The sequence below is a fragment of the Sorex araneus genome, chromosome 1 (assembly GCF_027595985.1).
Source record: "Sorex araneus isolate mSorAra2 chromosome 1, mSorAra2.pri, whole genome shotgun sequence".
NCBI lineage: Eukaryota > Metazoa > Chordata > Mammalia > Eulipotyphla > Soricidae > Sorex > Sorex araneus.
Window position 1 is genome coordinate 17,679,653 of NC_073302.1, and position 22,354 is coordinate 17,702,006.

Here is a 22,354-nt window from a genome sequence, read left to right on the forward strand (position 1 = left end):
CCGAGTATACCCCCCCTTTCCCACCCTCCCCCTGCCTCTAAGGCAGACAATACTCCCCATACTCTCTCTCTACTTTTGGGCATTACAGCTTGCAACACAGACACTGAGAGGCCATCATGTTTGGTCCATTATCTACTTTCGGCATGCATCTCCCATCCCAACTGGTTCCTCCAGCCATCATTTTCTTAGTGATCCTTCTCTATTCCATCTGCCTTCTCCCCTCCGCTCATGAAGCAGGCTTCCAACTATGGGGCAATCCAAGGTCAGCTCTTATCTGCTCCAGTGCCCGTCAGGATGCTGCACACCCAGGCCGGCTGTGGGTATACCAGCCCGGCTGAAGGAATGAATAGCTGGTTTGCGCTGGCCTCTAAAGTTTGACGAGGATAGTCCTCAGATTGGCGGTCGAGAGGGGAAAGGATGGGGAGTTTGAGCCACACTCAGGTGCTTAGGGTCTATTCCTTTCTCTGTGCTCAGGAGTCATTTCTAGTGGTGCTTGGACGAGGACCACATACAGTACCAAGAATCAAACCAGGGCCAGCCCCGTGCAAGGCAAATGCCATAACCCCTGTACTATCTCTCCGGTCCCCATGTGGTTGCTTTCTGGTAACCTCTAATAGCCTAGTGCTCCCCAAATTCAGGGCTGGGAGCTTAAAAAGCCACTGTGCCCAGTTTACAGATGAGAAGACTGAGAAGATCGAGGTTCAGAAGTATCTTCCTGGAGGAGAAGAATGTTTGGTTCTAGCCTTCGACCTCCCTGGGTCCACTTAATCCAGTCACTCTCAGTGTGGGTATTTTTCCCCCAGGTGAGAGAGGAAACAGCCAGCCTTCTTTTTGTGAGGACAGATCTATAGAAATGCAGCCTCACACATTCACAGCACTGTCATTGATATTGCCTAGGGCTGATTGTGCTGCACAAAAGCAGCATCAAGTAGCTGAGAGAGAGGTGATGTGGCTTGCAAAGCCTAAACTAGATTTTATGGATTCTGACCCCCAGTTCTGAAGGCACTGGTGGGAGAGCTTATGAGGAAAACCCCGGGGCACCGTGTGTACTGGAGTTGGTCTTTTCTGCTTTTAGATGGAGGTGCAGGGCACCTGGAAACTATCTTTATTCAGGTCCATTTTCTTTCTTCTTTTTTTAATTTTTTTTTATTAGTGAATCACCGTGGGGTACAGTTACAGACTTACAAACTTTTTGCTTGCATTTCAGTCATACAATGATCGAGTACCCATCCCTCTGCCAGTGGCCATTCTCCACCACCAATGGTCCCAGTATCCCTCCCACCCCCTCCACCCCCTCGCCCCCACCCCGCCTCTGTGGCAGGGCATTTGTTCTCTCATTCCTGTTGGGTGTTGTAGTTTACACTAGAGGCATTGAGTGGCCACTGTGTTTGATTAATAGTCTACATTCGGCTCGCATCTCCCAACCCGAGCTGGTCCTCCAAATTCCCTTTCCTAAGTCTTTGGAGACCTTGTGACTATCTTACACTAAGTTACAATAGGCAGAGGCTTAAATTAGAGTGCCAGGCTGTGCTGGGAGCACTGGACTAGGAGCAAAGGACCAAGCTGTTCTAACACTGGCTCTCTCCTATTGTGTGACCCTCCCTCTGAGCTGTGTGCAGTGGTCAAGTTAAGCCCTTCACGCACCCACCCATCCATACATGCAGTTCAACCCAAACCCTCAAACAAAGGGTCTTTGTAGAGACAATTAAGATACATCAGAATGAAGGAGCCAGGTGACCACAGGGGCAGACTGGGAAGAGTACGGAGATGTTGGGGCTGGAGCGATAGCACAGCGGGTAGGGCGTTTGCCTTGCACGTGGCCGACCCGGGTTCGAATCCCAGCATCCCATATGGTCCCCTGAGCACGGCCAGGGGTGATTCCTGAGTGCAGAGCCAGGAGTAACCCCTGTGCATCGCCAGGTGTGACCCAAAAAGCAAAAAAAAAAAAAAAAAAAAAAAAAAGAGTACGGAGATGTTGCCTGGAGCCCTGGGGGGCTAGGAGGAGGCCAGGGGTGAGTTTTCCCTGGAGCCCACAGAGGAAGCGTAGTTCTACTGACTCGCTAACCTGGGAGAGAATCATTCTCTGCTGTTGGTTCTGAGTCACCCTCTTTGTGGCACTTCATAACGTCCCATGTTTTTCCCTTTGGGTTTCAATAGGGATTGAGGTTCATGCTGATGTCGGTGGGCCCCACGGGTGGCCACCGTGTGAAGTGGGGAGGAGAAAGATGGTCACTTTCTCCCCATCCGCCTCTGCCACCTGGGACCCAGGGTTACTAAGTTCTTGACTCGCCTCACAGAAAAGAATTTCAGGAGTAGACAAGCAGTGAAATTACAGTTTTTATTTGGAAGTTTTTGGGTTTGGTTTTTTTAAAATTTTTTATTAGTGAATCACAGTGAGGTACAGTAGTTACAAACTTACGAACTTTCATCTTTGCATTTCAGTCATACAGTGATCATTTACCCCTCCCTCCACCAGTGCCCATTCTCCTCCACCAAAGTTCCCAATATCCCTCCCACCACCCCCACCCTACCCCCCACCACTCCACCCCACTTCTGAGGCAGGGCATTCCCTTTTGTTCTCTCTCCTTTTGGATATTGTAGTTTGCAATAGAGGTATTGAATATTTGGAGGTTAAAGGGAAGGAGGAAGAAAAAGTAGGAGAGAGTGGAGAGTAACGTGTTCAAGAGAGAACCCAGGCTTCTCCAAGGGCGGAGAGAGCCCCTACACACATCCCAGCATTAAACATTGAAAGCATGAAAGTAACATCTCAAGACTGGAGATGTGGGTGCCACATGTGCTCGGCCACATGGGCACAGGCAGCACATGGGCTCCGGCAGCATATGCCCCCGCTTCCTTTGTTCAAGGTGGCCTTATAAAGGTTTCTCCAACCTGCCCCCAAGTGGGGCTTCTACCTAGGTCAAAGTCCATTGCTAAGGAGGTTACCAGGGGGCTGAGAGTGGCGATGGTCTTCTTTGAAATTCCTTTCCTCGCCTTTGTTTCTGCAGGAGCTTCTCTGGGTCTGTTGCTGTAGGTAGGTGAGGGTCTTTTCAGGTCTTATTTCTTTATTTTTTTCTGTTTTCTGCAAGATCAGCTTGTGCTATTACCTTGAGAGGGGCCCTTCCCTATCCTGCCTACATCAATGTGGCCTGTGCAAAGGCCAGGGGGAGGCAACTCTTGGCAGGTCAACAAGGGGGGACCCAGGCACTGCCCCTCAGATTCTTCCTTCTCTAACACCAGAGTAATTGTATACTGGTTTCTGCTGGCTCCAGGTATGAGAACTCTGATGTGCGCAAAGGCATGGAACCAGGGAACCAAGCCTGTGTATGGCACAGAGAATGCTCTGAACATAATGAGGACATTTGGTGATCTTGAATGCACACACTTCCCATCTGTATTGACCAGAGCACTGTTATCTCCCCAAGTCCCAGATTCTGCAGTTATGTTATTGAGAGAACCGTGCATTTTCCTCCTGCGTGGACATTAGCCAGGACTCAACACAGGTGTTTGGGAATGAAACTAGGAGGCCAACAGGTAGGAGAGGGGGCACAGGAAGTTAGCAAGGTCAGAAGGCAGCTGTAGTCAGAAAAGGTAGAGAAACACTGGTCTAAAAGACTATATCAGCCTCTTAGTTTCTCTTCTTTCTTTCTAGCAGCTTCTCGGTGTGTTTATCACTTTTCTTGTTTACATGTTCTCAAATAGTTAGCCCTCGATCTTGATCTCCGCTCACTTTCTATTTCCTCTTATCCCTCTAAGGATATTAATATTTTAATAGGCTTAATGCCTTCCCCGAATCCTCAACTGTTCCCATGACTCAAAACTGACAAGTCTCCCAAGAGCTTTCGTTTAAGAACCACTCATTCGCTTTCCGCATCACCCTGATGTCACTCTGTAGAAAGCGAGGGAAAATCGTCACCTCTCCTCTCATTTCCTTCTTTGTTTCTGTGCCCATCACCCTGGGCATGGAAGGTTTGGAGGGGAACCCCCACATTGAGGGGCGTCAGGGAAGAGACATCCAATTGGAGGGACTCTTAGTAGCACTACTCATTGATGGGAGCTGCCTTCACACTGTGGGTGCTTCATTTCATTTGAAAACATTTACTTGCTTCAGTCCCAGCACCCCCTAGGGCCCACCTAATCCTGGCACACACCCCAACTTGAGAAGGCCCCACGTGGGCACCACACTGCTGACCTGGGGTCCACACTCTTTTCCATCAGCCTTGCTGGATATGAGAACATCCTGCTGTCACCCCAAGGGGTGTGCTCTGAGGAAGGATGACCCTTGAGCTCTTCCCACCTGTTGTCATTCCTGTGTCCAGTGTGGGTCCAGGAGCAAAGTTTTTACCTTGAAGTGCAAGATCCCTTAGTCCTGCTGAGCAATCTCAGGTCCCCAAACAAGGGGCAGACTCTCATTGAGTGACCCTCGCCCTGCTCCTGAGCAGGGGGTAACCTGAGTGAGTGAAAGTACACTGCTGGGGTCAGGACACACCATGAACCCACTCCCCCCAGCACTGACTGAAGATTCCAATGAGCGTCTCTTCCTTGTTCTCTTTCTTCCTACTCTACTTCCCTCCAGTGTCCACTTCAACCCTCCAACTTTTCTCTTAAACTTTGTGATTCAAACATTTCTGCCTTGGGATCTCATAGAGTATCACCACCTAATTTTAAAATTTCCCTCTCTAGCAGAAAAAAACATATGATTGGCACAATTTCTTACCAGGCCTTGTGTGGCGGGCTAAAGAGGGATGGATAACTTTTGAGCTCTTCCCTCAGAGTGGCTATAGTCTCTCTGGAAAACCGCAGAACTGATGATTAAGATCAATAGGATATTCGATGTGAAGAATGGATGCTGATAGAGAGGGAATTAATTTGGTTGGCGGGGGAGTAGAGAAAGTTTTACAAGGGAGGGAACAGAAAGATATCTGCAGGGAAGAGAGCTTTGTCCAATGCCATTATTGCACCCCAATATCTAGAATTGTGCTAGGCACAGAGCAATCAATCAGGAATCTTGTGCAAGGCATGCAGGAATGAATGAGGGAATTTGAACAATTTTATGAGAGTTTTAGGATGTAGTCAGGGAAAGAGGTAAGGGATAAGCATTCCAGGCAGAAGTGAGAGTATGATTTAAGATTTGGACAAGAGAAGGGAGATAGGATACACACATCGCCTCTCCAGGCATCACCTGCCCATCCCCTGGATTTTGGCTGGCGACCTATACTCAGCTGCACATTCCTTCAGTCATGAATAGCTGTCTTGTTCCCTTCCAGAAGTAAGCTCTTGTCCTTACCTTGCTGACATGGTGATGCAAAGTGCTGGGTCTCTTGCCTTCATCTCACACTTCCCCAAAGGGCCATTCCAGTCCTGGGGCAGTCCTGATGACTACCCAAGATTCCAGAGCCATGTAGTATCAACCCAGGCAACTCATGCTCCATCCTCGATCACCCCCTCCCATTGGCTCCCCAGAAGGCTTCTCAATAAAGCAGGCACCACTGTACAGCTCCGTCTGCTTTCAGGGAAGGGGAACACACCCCCAAATGTGTCCTAGGGACTGGGAAGAGAACTGTGCTAGCAGGTAGGCCCTGCGAAGACAGGGTCAAGGTAATTGGCCAGCCAGGCAGGAAATAGATCATTGCATGCCAAAGGAAGAAATTTAGATTTTTCTTCTATAAGTAATGGAGACTCTTGATCAATGGGGAATCTAATTAAAGCTGGGGATTGCCAACTACATGGGCAGTTGATGGAAGGGACATAAAATTGTTAGAAAATAAGCTGGAGGGGCTGGAGCAATAGTACAGCAGGTAAGGCTCTTGCCTTAGCCAACCTGGGTTTGATCCCCAGGACCCCATATGGTCCCCCAGGAAGAAAGAAAGAAAGAAAGAAAGAAAGAAAGAAAGAAAGAAAGAAAGAAAGAAAGAAAGAAAGAAAGAGAGAAAGAGAGAAAGAGAGAAAGAGAGAAGAGAGGAGAAGAAAGAGAGAAAGAGAGAAAGAGAGGAAGGAAGGAAGGAAGGAAGGAAGGAAGGAAGGAAGGAAGGAAGGAAGGAAGGAAGGAAGGAAGGAAGGAAGGAAAGAAGGAAGGAAAAGAATAGGAGGGGAGGGGAGGGAGGGAGGGAGAGAGGGAGGGAGGGAGGGAGAGAGGGAAGGAGGGAAGGAGGGAAGGGAAAGAAGGCAGGCTAGAGTCCCAAACTTGGCGCTCCCCAGCCAGAAGAGAGAAAGAAGCATCTAAGGGATGAAAGATGTTTGGCAATATCACTAGCCATGCTTTGTTGCTGCTCCATGTACAAATGCACCTCCCTTTTCTCTCAGCTCTGGATTCCACAACCCATTGTGCTGGACAAACAGAGTGAGCACCCCTTCTTGATGCTGGCAGTGCAGCAGCACCTTTAAGATCTATGTTGTTGTGCTCATTGTGCCGACTCCATATTCTAGTGCCAGGGCGTTTCTTATTCAGGGCCCTTTCTCCAGACAAACAGCATCCAGAAACTTCCCTGCTTAGCTCTCACCTTGTGGCAATTGGGCCTCTAGTTTAATCTCTTGAAAGTTTTAGTTGAAAGGAATCAAGTCCTTTTACTAGAATCTCATCTTCTGTCCAATAGCTGTCGCCACCAGATTTGATGGTGTGACTTTAACACAAGAGTCTGAAACATAAAGTTCTAGAATACCGGGGTCAGCAGTAATGTCTTGTTTCTGCAGTTCATGTTGCATGTGATCTGGGCTAAGTCACATACCTCTTATAGATTCCACTGATACTCAGGAAGCACTAACACCAGAAATGTGCCCGGTTGCAGAGTTGTGGTAAAAAGTTTTAGGGCCAATAGAGAAACAGATAATGTGATTCACAAGTTGTATGGAGATCTTTCTTTTCCAACTCTGTGAAACTTGGCACTAACTTCAATCCTGCCAGCTTCCAAGCCAAACACTTCAACTTTCTGAGGCACAGTTCATTTCTAGTAAGATGGAAATATCATTGAAACCTTCCAAGATGATGGCAATTAATGAAAGGTACACAACTCCAGGTGTGTTTTATTTTGTCACCATTAGACCAAAACACCAGGTCTGGGATGATATCAAGTTTTACTTTTCTTTTGTTTATATTCAAAATACTCATTGGTGTCATTTTCTTGGTGACAAATGTAGTGATGTTATCTCAAGTGTCGTGCATACACATTTAACTATTTTTAATTTTTTTAATTTATTTTTTAAATTGAATCACAGGGAGATATGCAGTTACAAGGTTGATCATGAGTGGGTTTCAGTCATATAATGTTCCAACGCCTGTCCTTTTGTCAGTGTACATTTCCCACCACCATTGTCCACAGTTGCCCTCCCACCTGTCTCCCCATCCCAGTCTGTCTCTATCACAGGCACCTTTATCCTCTCTCTCTCTCTCTTTCCTTTTCACCCCCTTTTTGGGCATTATGGTTTGCAATATAGATACTGGAAGGATATCATGTATATCACTTTACCTAATTTCAACACTCAGTTCTTGTTCAGAGTGATCATTTCCAACTATTAGCTGTTATTGTCGTATTGGTCCCTTCTCTATCCTAACTACCCTTAGCCCCAACACACCTGTGGCAAGCTCCCCAACCATTGACCAGTCTTCCTGGTCCCTATTTTCCCTGGCCTTGGATATTAGTCTTATGCTACTTTAAGTGTTGAGTGCAATGATGCAGGCTTCTCTGGGATCTAACCTTCCTTTTTCTCCCCAAGGGAAGAAGCAATGCTGTCCACATACTTTGAAACCATCAACGATCTGCTGTCCTCCTTCGGGCCAGTCCGTGACTGCTCTCGTAACAATGGGGGCTGCACTCGAAACTTCAAGTGTGTGTCTGACCGCCAGGTGGACTCCTCAGGATGTGTGGTAAGTGCCCATTAAAGACCCTTATCCCTCCTTCTTGTTCAGGACCTGGACATAAGGGTCCATCTCCTCAGGGCTACAACCTTTATGGCCTGTAACCTACCAGGCTGCCTTGGTTTTCTCATATGTAAAGTAGGATCATTATGCCTTGCTCATGCTATTGGTAGGAGACTCATCAGTATCATCATCACCATCATTATCCCGTTGATCATTGAATTTCTCAAGCGGTCTCAGTAATGTCTCCATTGGTCCTAGCCCTGACATTTTAGAAGCCTCTCTTTACTTTTCTTTCCCAGTGATGCAGCATTGGAGGCTCTTTCAGGGTCAGGAGAATGAGACCCAGCTTGTTACTGGTTTTGGCATATTAATACAACATGGGGGACCTTGTGAGGCTCTCCCATGTGGTCAAGAAACTCCAAGTAGTTTGCCAGGTTCTCCCAGAGGAGAACTAGGTTAAAAGATATCCTACTTCGAGGCCGTGCACTTCTGGAGCTTGCTTTTAAGTCTCTGGATGCTGGCCGTGGATGGGATTACCGGGTGCTGGGGGCAGTCCCTGGGTGTGACCACCTAGCTACTGGAAATGGGAAATCTAGGCGGAGGAGACTAGAATGAAATATTAGAACTTTGAGATCCAATCTTTCTATAGGTCCCTGAAAACAGCTGGCCACCAGATCTTATAGTAGAAATCTGAACAGGCCTGCCTTTTCTCTATGAGCATAATGAAATGCTCAAGAGAAAGTTTCACTGTAACTTAAGAATTATAGAATACAGTTTGGAGAAGGAGGTCTATGAAAGGACTTTCAAAGGATGGAGATGAACGATGCAAAGGCAGGAATTGGGTTGAGGTGGGTGGGGGACGGTGTGAATGGATGCGACCGAGTTTGCATGGATCTGTAACCTCTATGAGGAGCCTGTTGCTTATTCAAGTGGGTGATTGGTTTTAGATCAACCAAGAATGTAGCTTCATGATTTCATACCAGAAATTTTGAATCTCTAGAGTGGGTCTAGGTCCCAGGAACATGAATTTTTAGCAAATTAATAAGTTTATATGTGTAAGTATTGGGAGTAGGTCTGGGTCTTAATGAGAGTACTTGGGAAACACTACCCTACAGGCTAAGCTTGGCATTTAACACTCTTGATTTGGCTTCTTTTCAGTCTCTCCCCTCTTTATTTCATTCTACACTTGAGCCAAATGAACTAATTAGATGTCGTTCTCTGAACATGTGTGACTGCTTAATGCCTCCAAACCTTTGCCCAGGCTACGCTTTCTGCCTGGAGTAAATCACTCCCTAGTCCATGAGCAAACAAGTGAATTTCTCTCCAGATTCAATTCTTCCACTTTACCATTAGAGAAAATTAACCTCTTTGTCTCAGTATCACTAATTTTTCTGTATTTACATCTATTCTGTCATCTGTGATAACTTTTTATAATTTTTAAAAGCTTTATTGAATCAGCATGAGATACAGTTATAAAGTTGTTCATGATTGGGTTTCAGTCATACAATGTTCCAACAATGTTCCCTTGTCCCTTCACCAGTGTATATTTCTCACCACCAATGTCCCCAGGTTCCCTCACCCCTCTCAGTCTACCTCTGTGGTAGGCACTTTTCTTCTCTGTCTGTCTGTCTCTCTCTTTCCTTTTTGCATTATGATTTATAATACAGGTACTGAAAGGTTATCATTTTTTTCCCAAATACATTTCAACAACAAACTGAAAGAGGGCTGACTGAATCTGTTGATTTGACTAAACACACTGACAGTAAGTAAGAAAAGAAAGACAAAAGGAAGAAATGGGGACCAAGGGGAGGAAGTTAGAAAGGAAGGAAGTGAGGGAAGGAAGGGAGGGAGGGAAGGAGGGATGGTGTAGTCATGGGAATTCCTCCTCTGGATAGAGTCTCTGAAAGAGACCTCAAGGAATAGCATATGCAGTTGACATTTTTTAATTTTTCATTTTTTAATCTTGTTTGAAACTAGCCATGTTCTATCTACCAGATTATGAGCTCTGTTAGGCCAGCTTCAGTGCCGTATACTTTTACCATACCTGCACATACCTACACGGAGGAGTTGGTCACTCACCTGGAAGCCAATGCAAAGAAGGCATTTCTAGAGCATAAACTGATGCAATGAAACCAAATTAGACTGAAATACCAACATATGCTCAGAGATGGATGCATAACTGGAAGATTTTATGGGTTAAAATTCTTAGCACTCAGAGTGACATAAACTCAATTCAAATTAATTTGTCAAGAGGGGATCTACATTGACTGAGATAGAAGTCCAGGCATGGCTGGAGAAAGAAAGTCCCACAAAGGTTCTGGAATTCCTCCCTCCATCTCCCCTGCTTTCCTGGGCAATATGGCCGTTCTCAGACCAATGCCTGCTCAGCTCTGCGAGTCCTGTAGGACAATACCCCTCTCTTAGTCCCTCCTACTGAAAACACAGAATTCCATCTCATTGGTTCCCTTGAACCATTCCTATATTAATTTCTGTGCCCTGGAGCAAGCTCTGTCTGATCTCATACAGAATCAACCATAGCTGGGGTTTGGGCCATGTGGCAGCTAGACCTAAAATGCATGGTAATGAGTTGGGGGTGGGGGTGGGGAAACAAAAGGACTCCCAGGGAATAGGAGGGCTGAGGATGGGTGCTAAGTCAGTGTACACCAGTGACTGTCTACTTAAAATCTTTGAAGCCCCACACTTTCTTAAAAATGAGGCCCATTGGGGAATAGAAATGTCTGTTCAAGTGTTAGAGCTTAAAGTCAGTAGACAATCAACTCTAAAGGATGTCCCAGTCATTCGTATTTTCTCTGAAGCATGAGGTTGCTATTTCTGGAAGGATTGTCTGTTTCTTTTACTTTTATTTCCCCACCAGTTCATTTTTTTCTGAACTAATTAAGTCCCTTATCTTTGAAGAAAGATGTCCCAGAAGAATGAAAAGTCAGAATGCAGAGATGTGTGTGTGTGTGTGTCTTTCCTTCTCATTAATGTAAACTGGGAAAATATAAAAGATAAACAAAAAGAACATTTGTTCCCCAGAGGTTAAGAGAAATTCCTACGGTCTGATGAGGTTGTCAAAGACCATCTTCTCTAGATTAAGGATCTAATGTTAAAGCTGCAATTTCAGGGCTCACTGGATGTAAGGCAAGCTCTCCTCTGTGCCTTTAGAAGAAAGAGGACAGTACCTTCTTTTACACAGAAATTTAGTATCTCATTTCTCCATAGACTCTCCATCACACCTGTATAGAGAAACTTTTTCTTACAACCTGTCTTCTAAAAACCCCATATGGCAAAAAAATAATAATACTATATATATATACATATATATATATTTCAGAACACATTGGAGTTTTCATAGCATGTGTGCACTCAGTAACTCATTCTCACACCCGAGCTGAACAAGGTCCCCTTGAGAGAGAAATGGAGCCCAGGAAATGGAATAATTTTCTGAGGTCTCAACACTAGATGCCAGTGTGAAGGCCCCAAAACAGGACTCCCATCGTTTTGGTGCCCAGGGTCCTTCCCAGAAGCTTTCAGGTACAGCTGAGATGGCAGTGAAGAACCTTGAACAGAAGACTGATTCGAGACACTTGGACTTGAGTTCTGACTTGGTCACTGGTAGACAGAGATCTGTGTTGACCTCCATACTCCTCTTTCTTTCCAAAGGGGCAACAATAACTCATGAGCTCATGGCTTCTAAGAAAATTCTGAGTATCACTGGTATTGATTTGGGATGTATAAAAATGCCATGTGTATGAAATATGATACCAAGATTATTGATGTAGCTTGGGGTATATGGAATGATGTGTGTGGGCCATCCAAATTCAGGAGCAAAATGGATTAATCTAAATAACTGTTTTGCAGCTGAATTTCATTTCTATTCTGCTCCATCCAAGTTCAAGGGCACTGATGTGATTATAAGGCATAGAGTAAAGGAATATTTAGTCTGGACCTTCACCTCTCAGTTCTGTTACCTGCTCTCTGCTTTGGTCATTGTCTGCCATGCCCTTTTGTTCTGGAATACACCAGAATCTCAGTTCACACATGCTTTACAGGTCTGAGGTCCTGCTACCTCTCATGTAACTACCCTCATATGCATGATAGGCAGGGTCTCTTTGAGGGTTAGTACAGGGTTTTTAGCCGAAGGTCATCTAATTTGACTTCCAGCCATCCAGTCTTCCCTGAGTCCTAATGATCTTTACTTTCTTCTTTTCTTCCTTGTGGGCGGAAGGCAGATATACTCTCAAGCAAATCACAACTTTTTCCACCATCATGATCATCATGATTATGATATTATCATGATCATACCTTCTCTCTCTACCTTTGACACCCAAAATAAACAAAACCATTGAACTGATATCTTGGCTTCTTGATTCTGTTGTGGTCACCTCGCCTACTGTGTGTCCCAAATCAAGGAGGAGCACAGAGGTACGGGAAACTGAATAAAGCCCTCCCCCAAGATTTCCAAATCCTTATAGACCGAACACGATAGCCACTCAATACCTCTGTTGCAAACTACAACACCCAACAGGAGAGAGAACAAAAGGGAATGCTTTGCTGCAGAGGCAGGGTGGGGTGGTGGGGACTGGGGTGGGGATGGTTGGGAGGGATACTGGAAACATTGGTGGACGAGATTGGGCACTGGTGGAGGGATGTAAACCAAATGCAAACGTGAAAGTTCATAAGTTTGTAACTGTACCTCACAGTGATTCACTAATAAAATTTTTTTTAAAATTCCATATCCTGGGGCTGGAGCGATAGCACAGCGGGTAGGGCGTTTGCCTTGCACGCGGCCGACCCAGGTTTGAATCCCAGCATCCCATATGGTCCCCTGATCACCGCCAGGGGTGATTGCTGAGTGCATGAGCCAGGAGTGACCCCTGTGCATCGCCAGGTGTGACCCAAAAAGCAAAAAAAAAAAAAATCCAAATCCTGATATGCAGAACCTGATAAAGTTACCTTTCATAAAAATTGGGAGAATTTTGCCTATAGAATTAGGGTTGCTAATAGGTTGATCTGATGCAAGGGTAATCATCCTGAATGAGCAGGGTGAGCCTGATGCAGACAGAACCCTTCTCTGTGGGAGAAAGAGGCAGCAGAGAATGCTAGTGAATCAACACTGACAGCTTTGATGGCGGAAAAGGTACGAGAAAATCTCTAGAAGTTACAAAAAGTGAGGAAATAGATCCCCCAAGAGCCTTCAGAAGGGAATACAGCCCTTGCTGGCACCTCAGCTTTATTCCACAAAGACCTTTTTTTGACCTTCTAACCTGCAGAACTGTAAGACAATCAATCCATGTGGTTTTTAACCCACCTAGCTTGTGGTAATTTGTAACAACAGCAAGAGAAAACTAACACAAGTTCAACCATCACCCAGGGAGGGAGGCTGACCTGAGAGACACTCTATAAAGAATTGTCCTATCACTCTGATCTCCAATTATTTCCAGGCAGGCCCTCACCTCTTGTTCAGGGATGAAGGAAGCAATAATGGAGCATCAGAGAAAGGAGAGAGCCTTGTGTTCCCTTGAATGTTGAACAGAGTTTAAAAATAGCAGCCATTAGAAATGGTTCAAATCTGACAATGATGTGAATAAGGTACACTTTGAAAAATAAGTGATGGCTCCCTTTCTTAGTGTGGCAGTATCAACACTGTGCACGTTTCATCGTGACAGAACACACAGTCAAGGGGAGGTGAGCATAGACTCCTCCTGATGTCCTGGGGAAGACATCAATCAGTCTCTGGGCATCAGCTACCCCTGGAGGCATCACTTTCCCTGCTGTTCCCCGGACTCAACCTGCTACTCACTCACAACAAGGGAGGGACCTTTTTGATGGACTGAACTCCAGAGAGTCTAGGGACCAAAATCCAGTCTCTTTCGGAAATGCCAATTCACAGCTCACCTCTGGGATCACAGTGATTTCCTACTGCCTAACGAACTATTCTAAAATTCAGGGGCTTAGAGCAACCGTTGTGTTTTTCTCATGATTCCGTGGGCAGGACTCAGTTGAGTGAAGCAGGCAAGACTCAGCTAGGTGAAGTGCTATGTTCTGCCCCTGTGGGGAGTCTGGAGGACAGGGCCCCTTCACTTAACTTGTCTCATGCTACAGTGTGGACAGTTGGATGTGACTCCTGCTATATGACAGCTGGGACTCTCTCGGGGTGTTCATACCATAGAAGTTGGATTTTCTAGGGAAGCACCCTGGGATCTCATGTTCCAAGAGCTTAGACAGAAATGTCGAAGGTTCCAAGTATTTAGCCTCAGAGGTCCCTGACCATCATTCCTCCTACATTCTCTCAGTCTCACAGGCCAGTGAGGTCAGTCTGGACTCCAGGGCACAGAACTGGACCACATGTAGTTGAGAGGAGTTGTAACTCCTGTTTACCTGCAATAGGGACTCACAAACCAGGCTCCTGTGTCTGGAAGGGATCCTGGTGGCCTTCAAACCACGCCACCATCTCTCCCATTACACAGACAGAGAAACCAAGGCTCAAGAGATGCAGAAATCCCTCCAGCTCATATAGGAAGGTTGAGATAGGATCAAAACTAATCCCAAGACTCTCCCTCTGTGACTTTCACACTAAGTGACCTGGTGGCATCTGCTTTGCCACTTTTGGTCATTAGCCACATGCATACATGCATCCAGAGCTGGGGACAGGGTAGGTCACACAGAAATAAGAATAACACTAGAAGGTCAGTGCCAAAGACCAGAGGGTTCCCACAGACTGCATGAGTTCTGGAATAAGTTGCTTTGTGCATGTGCAGAGGAATGCCACAGGGCTGATGTGAGAGCTGGGGATGAGACAAGACCAGTGGGAAGGACCCCTCACCCTCTGAACACCTAAGGTGGGCCAGTGTGCTATGATCACGCAGTCAGTGTATACAACTCTCCTAGTGGGGTAGCATTACATCCATTACAAAAGGCATTAGAAAGACCGCCAGCCTTACTGCCACTGCATGCAGGGCTTGATTCTAAGTACTTTGCTTATTTTGACCAGTTTAATCCTTACATTCATCTCATAAGCTTAGCTCTATGATTACCTTCCCTTAAGATTGAGTGGGGAAATAAAACTGCCTGGCAGATAATGGGTTATATGTGGAGAAGAACAGAGAAACAGGTGTGAAGAGGTGGGGCTATACTCGGTCATCGAGTCTGTTGTAAGTTCTGAACTGAGGGAGATGCAGAAATTTGTATGCCTGTAGGATCTTAGGAAGGAGTGACCTCTCCCAAGGTAAACTATCCCCAGCCAACCCCCAAATACACACCCCTGCATACTGACTTCTCCCTCTTTATGTTTCTCCATTTTGTTTAAAAGGCCACCTGAGCTTTCAGACATTAGGAAAGACCATCAGACTCCCTGACTGCCCTGGGATGCTAGTAGCAACCAAAGGATGCTGCATTTTCCCCAGTTAAGAGGAATAAAGATATACTTATTCATGTACTATTGATCAGGCCCCTTGAGGTGCCAGGGGGGTGAGACAACAACCACTGGGAACAGACTTGGGGAGATAGAGGCTGATGCTCTCATTTCTCAGACTTGCCCCATTTAATGACTCAGTTGAGTGTAATTAATGGTCCCAAACTCAAGAAGTGCAGAAAAGCATGCAGGGACAACCAGCAAAGTGAGAAATCACATTGGAGAACAGCCTGGACTCAACTGACCAAAAGAGACTGACCAAAGATACTGTCTGGGCAGTCTCCTCTCTGAGACAGGATTCTTTCTCCCCAGAAATGAACTCTGCAGGCTCACACCATCCCTGCAGATCAGGGGGTTCTGAAGGGTCACCGAAGATTCTGAAGGTTCTGAAGGGTCCCCCAGAACAGAGGGAATTCCACAACTGCAGGAATTCCACAACTGGAGGAATCATGCCTGCCACTTTTTCTTACTTAAAACTTTCAAAATATGCAAAGTCGGGGCTGGAGCGATAGCATAGAGTAACCCCTGTGCATTGCCGGATGTGACCCAAAAAAGCAAAAAAAAAAAAATGCAAAGTCAAGCACAAGGTTTCTTTGTGGAAAACCTTCAGGGTATTGGGCTGGGAAGCGATAAGTACAGAGTGATGTCTCTACTGGATGGTATTCCCATCCACAAGCATTTTGATCTGATGGGTCCATTGGCAGAATTCTCTACATGCACCTTCTCCATTAGGGATTACTGTTGCCGTAGCTGATAGCGTAGCCGAATGAATGTTCTCAGTCAAAGCAGCACTCCCATTACTGACAGAGGTGCATCCAGAGAGTCTACGAGTGCTCAGTTTCAGGCCCTGGGCAAACACTTAAAAGGCATCATCACCTGAATCCCTGCAGTTCAATCTTTCTTTTGAAGGACGCCACAATTTCCACTCAACGTTTTGTCCTTGAAGAAATGCATTCAGAAAGCGAGATCAAACTTGTCCAAGCCTGCCCAGCCAGTTAAGGTTGAATAGAAATCCAAAGTCAAAGCTGTCTGACTCCCCAAACTCATCCTCGTAACTCTTCAAAAGGTGGAGGCTAGTGTCCCAGGAATGAGTGTGATCTCCCCCGTGTCAAGTTGCATAAAGACAGGGGGCACTTTCTTCCTTATACCCTCTGGGCCCTCAGTTCATTCTTCTTTCTCTGCATCCAAAAGATCTAGAGGAAGAGAAGAAAATGAGTGAAGGTGGAGAAGAGAGTTCAAAAGGCTGGAGCATATGCTTTACATGTTGAAGCTCCAAGTTTGATGACCAGCATTGCATGGTCCCTCGGCACCTCCAGGGGTAGCCCTCGGTACTGCATTAGGGGATGCTCCCTAGCACCACCTGATCCACTCCAACTTAAAAAGAAAATAAACACTGAATTTTGGAAAAGAGGGTGGAAAACTCAGAAAAGAAGAAAATTGTAACGCACTGTCTACTGACTCCGTTCCTGTACATTGGTTCCAACTTTAGGATGAAAAGGGTATTGCTGCCTTCTTGGGAGTGGGGCCCTTTGACATCTTATCTTGGTGCTAGGAGTCGAGTCTTCCTCCCTTCTAGATGGAGCAGTGCATGCAGCCATGCTTCCACGATTATAAATTGCTTTCTCCTAAAGCCCAAACACCCCTCTATGACATTAGATATTGTATTCTTCCCATGACATTTAGAGTCATTTGGGGGGGCGTGCAAAAATAGATACAAAATATAAGGCCCTCATATGCAAAGCATGTAAGTCCGCAGTTATAGTTATTACTTGTGTTGCGTATTGCATGCACCAAGCAAGGGGACTCTTGGGCTTCTGGTAAAGTACCCCCAGGAGAGAATGCACAGGCTCTGACCCTTGCTTCACCTTCAGGACGCCTGCTCACACAGACAGAAAGCTGGCAAGGATAGAAGGCGCTCTCTCACTCTTCATGTGGCTACCTTGGGATGAAGTGCTGACAATATCTGGGTCCCGGGTTTCTTTTGCATGACAGGAGGACAATACCATGTAAGCAAACAGCTGCTAAGACTCATTGAGATAATACCCAGCCCTGAAGCCAGTCCCTTGCTCTACACAGGCAGGAAAGGAGTCTGCTGTTAACACTACAGTCTACTAATTTGTGCAGGGGGTTGATGAGATGATGTGTAAGAGGGGGGAGCCAACTTTTGCTGATAAGGCTCACCATCTTCTAAAGCCTCTTTGATGAATTTCCTTCTGATCTGCCTCTTAGCGATGGGAAAACGGAATCAGAGAGAACTTAACTATCTCAGGTTCACATACTCATAAGTTCTAGAAGAGGGATGGAGGTGGGAGTTTCAGAAAACTTCTTCTGAACCAGGGAAAACTCTTCACCAGCACAATTTTTAGCAGTTGCCAAATAATCCTTGGAAGGGACCAGATGGGGCTTTCTCTGGTTTCTATTTTTGTTTTTGTTGTTTTTAGTTTTTGGACCACACCAGGCAGTGCTCAGTGCTTGCTCCTGGCTCTATGCTCTAGGATCACTCCTGGCAGGCTCAGAGGACCACATGGGGTGCCAGTGATCTAACCTGGGATAGCCGCGTTCAAGGCAAATGCCCTACCTGCTGTACTGTTGCTCTGGCCCTTCTTCTGGCTTGTTGTTGGATATTATAAGTGTTTCCAATTGTGATCCAGTATAAACAGTGATATTCTAAGCAACCTTGAAAAAGGATCCTTGGGGTTGGAGGGATAGCACAGCCTTGCATGAGGCTGACCCGGGTTCAATCTCTGGTATCCCATATGGTCCCCAGAGCACCGCCAGGAGTAATTCCTGAGTGCAGAGCCAGGAGCATCGCTGGGTGTGGCCCAAAAAGAAAAAAAAAAAAAACAGAATCCCTTTGTGATTCCTCAAGTTTCTTTAAAACAGATCCCCAGGTCTTTAAGGATGATTTGTGGATTGCGTTAATGGTCTGTGATTTGAATGAAGGTATGGGGTGGATTCAAAAATAATGGTAATGCACTGGCTCTAGATTTCAAGTCTTCTCCTCCTTTAGGGCTCCATGGTCCTTCAGAAGGCAGTTCAAGGACAGGATTGGGTGTTTTTTCTGAAGCTTCTTAAGCAGGATAATGATAACATAAAAAAAAAATGCTTTAGGGAGTAGCAACCAATGAAGTGTGTAGGATACCTGTGGGAGATGGTCACCATGTAAGAGAATGGAGTTGAGAAGAGTGAATATGGGGGATGGAGGTACCTCGGTCTCCTGGAGGATGAGAGACATCAGAGGCAGCAGCTGCCAGCCCCTGGAAGTGGCTGAGCTGAGCATTGTGTGAAAGGACCCAGAATTGTCGGATTACTGATAATTAGACACCCTTTTCCTAGTTCTGAAATGGAAAGCTAGAAAAATTGTGTTTGTCTTAATTATAATAAAGTCATTTTTTCACATATAAGGTACTTGTCTGTTCTTCGATCTTCCTTTTACTCGGTTTTATTTTTAAGTAACTCGTGCTTACTGTGAAATAAAAGATATCTGAAGACTGTTGAAATGTGTAAAGGGGGAAAAACAAGCCAATCCTCTTTATTCTTCAGTCACTGTAGAGATAACTGCTCTGCTCTTTGGTTTATAAATGCCAAATATATATTATATGTGTATGTAATCTATACATTTTGCCTTTGCGTATGCGAATATAAATAAAAGTGGATGTAAATTTCCCATTTAATCTAGAAGCAATGGAAGCATAAAAAGCACACAGCTATGTTTCTTTGGGATAACTTGCTATGTTAGAATTTTGTGTCTTTAGACATGCTTTTCAAAGAGAATTTCCGTTTTATTTTTAAGACAACTGACTCCCTAACTTAGTCATAACCATATGCAAACCTTTTCCCTTATGTAAAAAGTAGCACGGTAGCACTGTCGCAATATCGTTGTTCATCAATTTGCTTAAGAGGGCATCAGTAATGTCTTGATTGTGAGACTTGTTACTGTTTTTGGCATATTGAATATGCCACAGATAGTGTTCCAGGCTTGCCAGGCTCTCAGAGAGGGACTGAGGAATCGAACCCTGGTCGGCCACATGCAAGGCAAAGGCCCTACCCCCTGTGCTATTGCTCCAATCAGAGTGATAAAAAGTAGTGATGAGCAAATGTAAAATTTAAAAAGTAATGATGAGCAAATTGAGGCCCCAAAGGCATCAGAACTGCATTTGCTTGAACCCAGGTGTTCTAAATTCCTATCTAGAACACTCCACTCAGTGTAGTCTCCTTTCCCAATTAAAAAAAAAATCTCCTTTCCTTGTTTTGGAGTGGGCAGAGTTCTCCCTGCAATGCACATGGACCCAACGCCATGCCTGACTATGTTTGAGGAACTGTGAGGTCCCAGGGATTGAACTTAGGTTCTTGCGCATGGAAGACGAGAGATGTACCACTTGAGACATTCACATGATAATCATAAGATCCAGATAGGTAGAAATAAATAAGTAAAATAAAATAAGCCCAAAAAAGAGGGAAAATGGTGGTGGGAGGGGACAAATTAAAAGGAATGTTTTAAAAGAAAGAAACAAATCTAGCCAGGTAACAGCACATTTCATGATTGTTTTTTTTTTCTGGCCAAGTAGTATCTTATTGTGCATATATATCACAGTTTATTTAGTCATCTATTCATGGACATTCTTGGACACTCGGGTTGTTTCCAGAGTTTGGATACTATGAAAAGTGCTGCAATGAATATCAGGGTGCAAATATCTTTTTCAGATAGGGTTTTTGAGCCCTGAAAGGCAGATGCCAAGAAGGAATTTGCTGGGTCATATGGAAGCTCAATTCCTAGTTTTAGATTCAGAAGAGTCCTTGTTGTCTTCCCAAAGGGTTGGAGCAGTCAACAGTCCCACCAACTCTGGATAAAGGTTCCTATCCCCCAAGCCCACACCAATGCTGGTTATTTTTGTTTTCTGTGGTGTGTGTCAGTCTCACTGGTGTGAGGAGATGCCTTATTGTTATTTTGATTTGCAGTTCCCTGATAAGTGATGCAGAACATTTTTCATTTACTTATTAGCCATGGACTGGAGCGATAGCACAGCAGGTAGGATGTTTGCCTTGCAGGCTGCTGACCCAGGTTTGATTCCTCCGTCCCTCTCGGAGAGCCCAACAAGCTACTGAGTATCCTACTAGCATGACAGAGCCTGGCAAGCTACCCGTGGCATATTTGATTTGCCAAAAACAGTAACAACAAGTCTCACAATGGAGATGTAACTGGTGCCCACTCAGCAAATCGATGGGGATGACAGTGGCAGTGACAGTGACTTATTAGCCATTAGTATGTCTTTAGAGGAAGTTCTTGTTCCTCTCTTCTCTTCATTTTTTGATAGACTTGATTTTCCTTCTTCAGGTTTGTAAATGCTTTATATGACTTGGATATTAACCCTTTGTCAGTTTATGAATTTTTAACTCAGTTAATAATGAATAGTGGGAAATATTTTCTATTAGTGGTGAAGTGTCTCTTTATTCTCATCATTGTATCTTTTGCGGTGCCTTTTAGCTTTTTGTAGTCTCATTTGTTTATCTTTGCTTCCATTTTCTTGGAGAGGGCATTGAATCATTGAATATATCTATAAAGTTGATGTCATAAAGTGTTCTACTTGTGTTTTCCTCAGTATAATTTATGAAGTCAGATATGATGTTAATTCATATTGAATTAAATTTGGTGCATGTTGTGCAAAAGAGGTCTGAGTTCATTTTTTTAACGTGTGATTGACTAGTTTTCCCAGCACCATTTATTGAAAAGGCTTTCTTTTGTCTACTTCATATATTTTGCTCCTTTGTCAAAGATTAGCTTTCCATATACCTGAGGCTCTGTCTCTTGTCTTTTAATTCTATCCATTAATTTCAGAGTCTCTCTTTATTCCTGTATAACACTGTTCTGATTACTATAGGTTTATGATTAGAATTTTGAATTAGGGAAAGATAAACCTCCCATCTCCCTTTTTCTTAGGATTGGTGTATGAATTTTTTAATTCACCACCCTGACATTGTGTTGCCTTGTTTATACCAGGCATTTCAACTAAAAAGTTGCTTTCTTCTATTTTAAAATTATTTGCACAAATAAAAATATTTAGAATACAAAAAGCAAGTGAAGAAAACTATTATCTATAGTCACCCCACCTCCAATGATTTCCATTGACATTTTGATATTCCCCTCTACTAGTTTTCCTACATGACATATATTTATCAGTTTTCTTGTGGAGAGGAATGAGACCTATCATTCTCATGAGATAGGTCTCATTCCCCTGACCCTGAAAGAGCCTCCAATCATTGGGAAAGATGAGTAAGGAGAGACTGATAAAATCTCTAGGGCTGGGAGAAATAGAGACGTTACTGGTGTCCACTTGAGTAAATTGATGAACAATGGGATGACAGTGATACAGTGATTATTGTGGACTATAGTATGCCTCTAGAAAAATGTAATAATGCCCAAGGGTGTGGATAGAGAAAGAGAGAGAGAGAGAAGAGAGAAGAAAAGTGCTTGTTATAGAGGCAGGCTGGGGGGGTGGTGTAGGAGGTAAACAGGACATTGGTGGTGGGAAATGTTTTCTGGTGAAGGAAAGGGTGTTGGAACATCGTGTGACTGAAACCCAATCATGAATCATGAACAGCTTTGTAACTGTATCTCACAGTGATTCAATTTTAAAAAATGTAAACCTAAAAAAAAAGAAAAATGTGAGCTTTGTTTATAATTTTATTGCTAGTAATTAGGTGATGGCCCTCTAATCATCACCCAAATTCAGAATTAGAATGTTTTCTGAATTCTCTAAGCTACCCCTAACACACCCACTGTTCCCCCAGTCCTCATTTTTCTCTCCTTTTCCTGTGGAATTAGTCATGACCCTAATTTTCATGCTAAGCCTATTCCTCTTCTTTACCGTTTCCCCTTCTGAGTAAACAGAATGATTTAATTTTAGCTTTGCTTTTTGGTGGTAAATTCTCCTGCATTCAGCAAATCTCACTAAATAAAAACAATCTTCTTTGGTTGAAGTAAGAATTGGTTATCAGCCAGCGTATGGTTTAATTCAAGTTATAATTGCATTCAAAATGTAGTTCCTAAGTATCTACCATGTTCTAGAAGTTACTCTTTGCAAGGA

General features: G+C 44.5%; 1 protein-coding gene across 4 annotated transcripts in view; it reads left to right on the forward strand.

Annotated features, from left to right (window-relative positions):
* The window catches only part of ASTN2 (astrotactin 2), a 1,092,638-nt gene that overhangs the window by 617,035 nt on the left and 453,249 nt on the right, over nucleotides 1-22,354 (forward strand). For all 4 annotated transcript variants that reach the window (XM_055128058.1, XM_055128127.1, XM_055128183.1 and 1 more), the window contains one exon: nucleotides 7,708-7,858. In XM_055128058.1, the coding sequence (XP_054984033.1) occupies nucleotides 7,708-7,858 (151 nt within the window). The remainder of the gene's footprint in view (nucleotides 1-7,707; nucleotides 7,859-22,354) is intronic.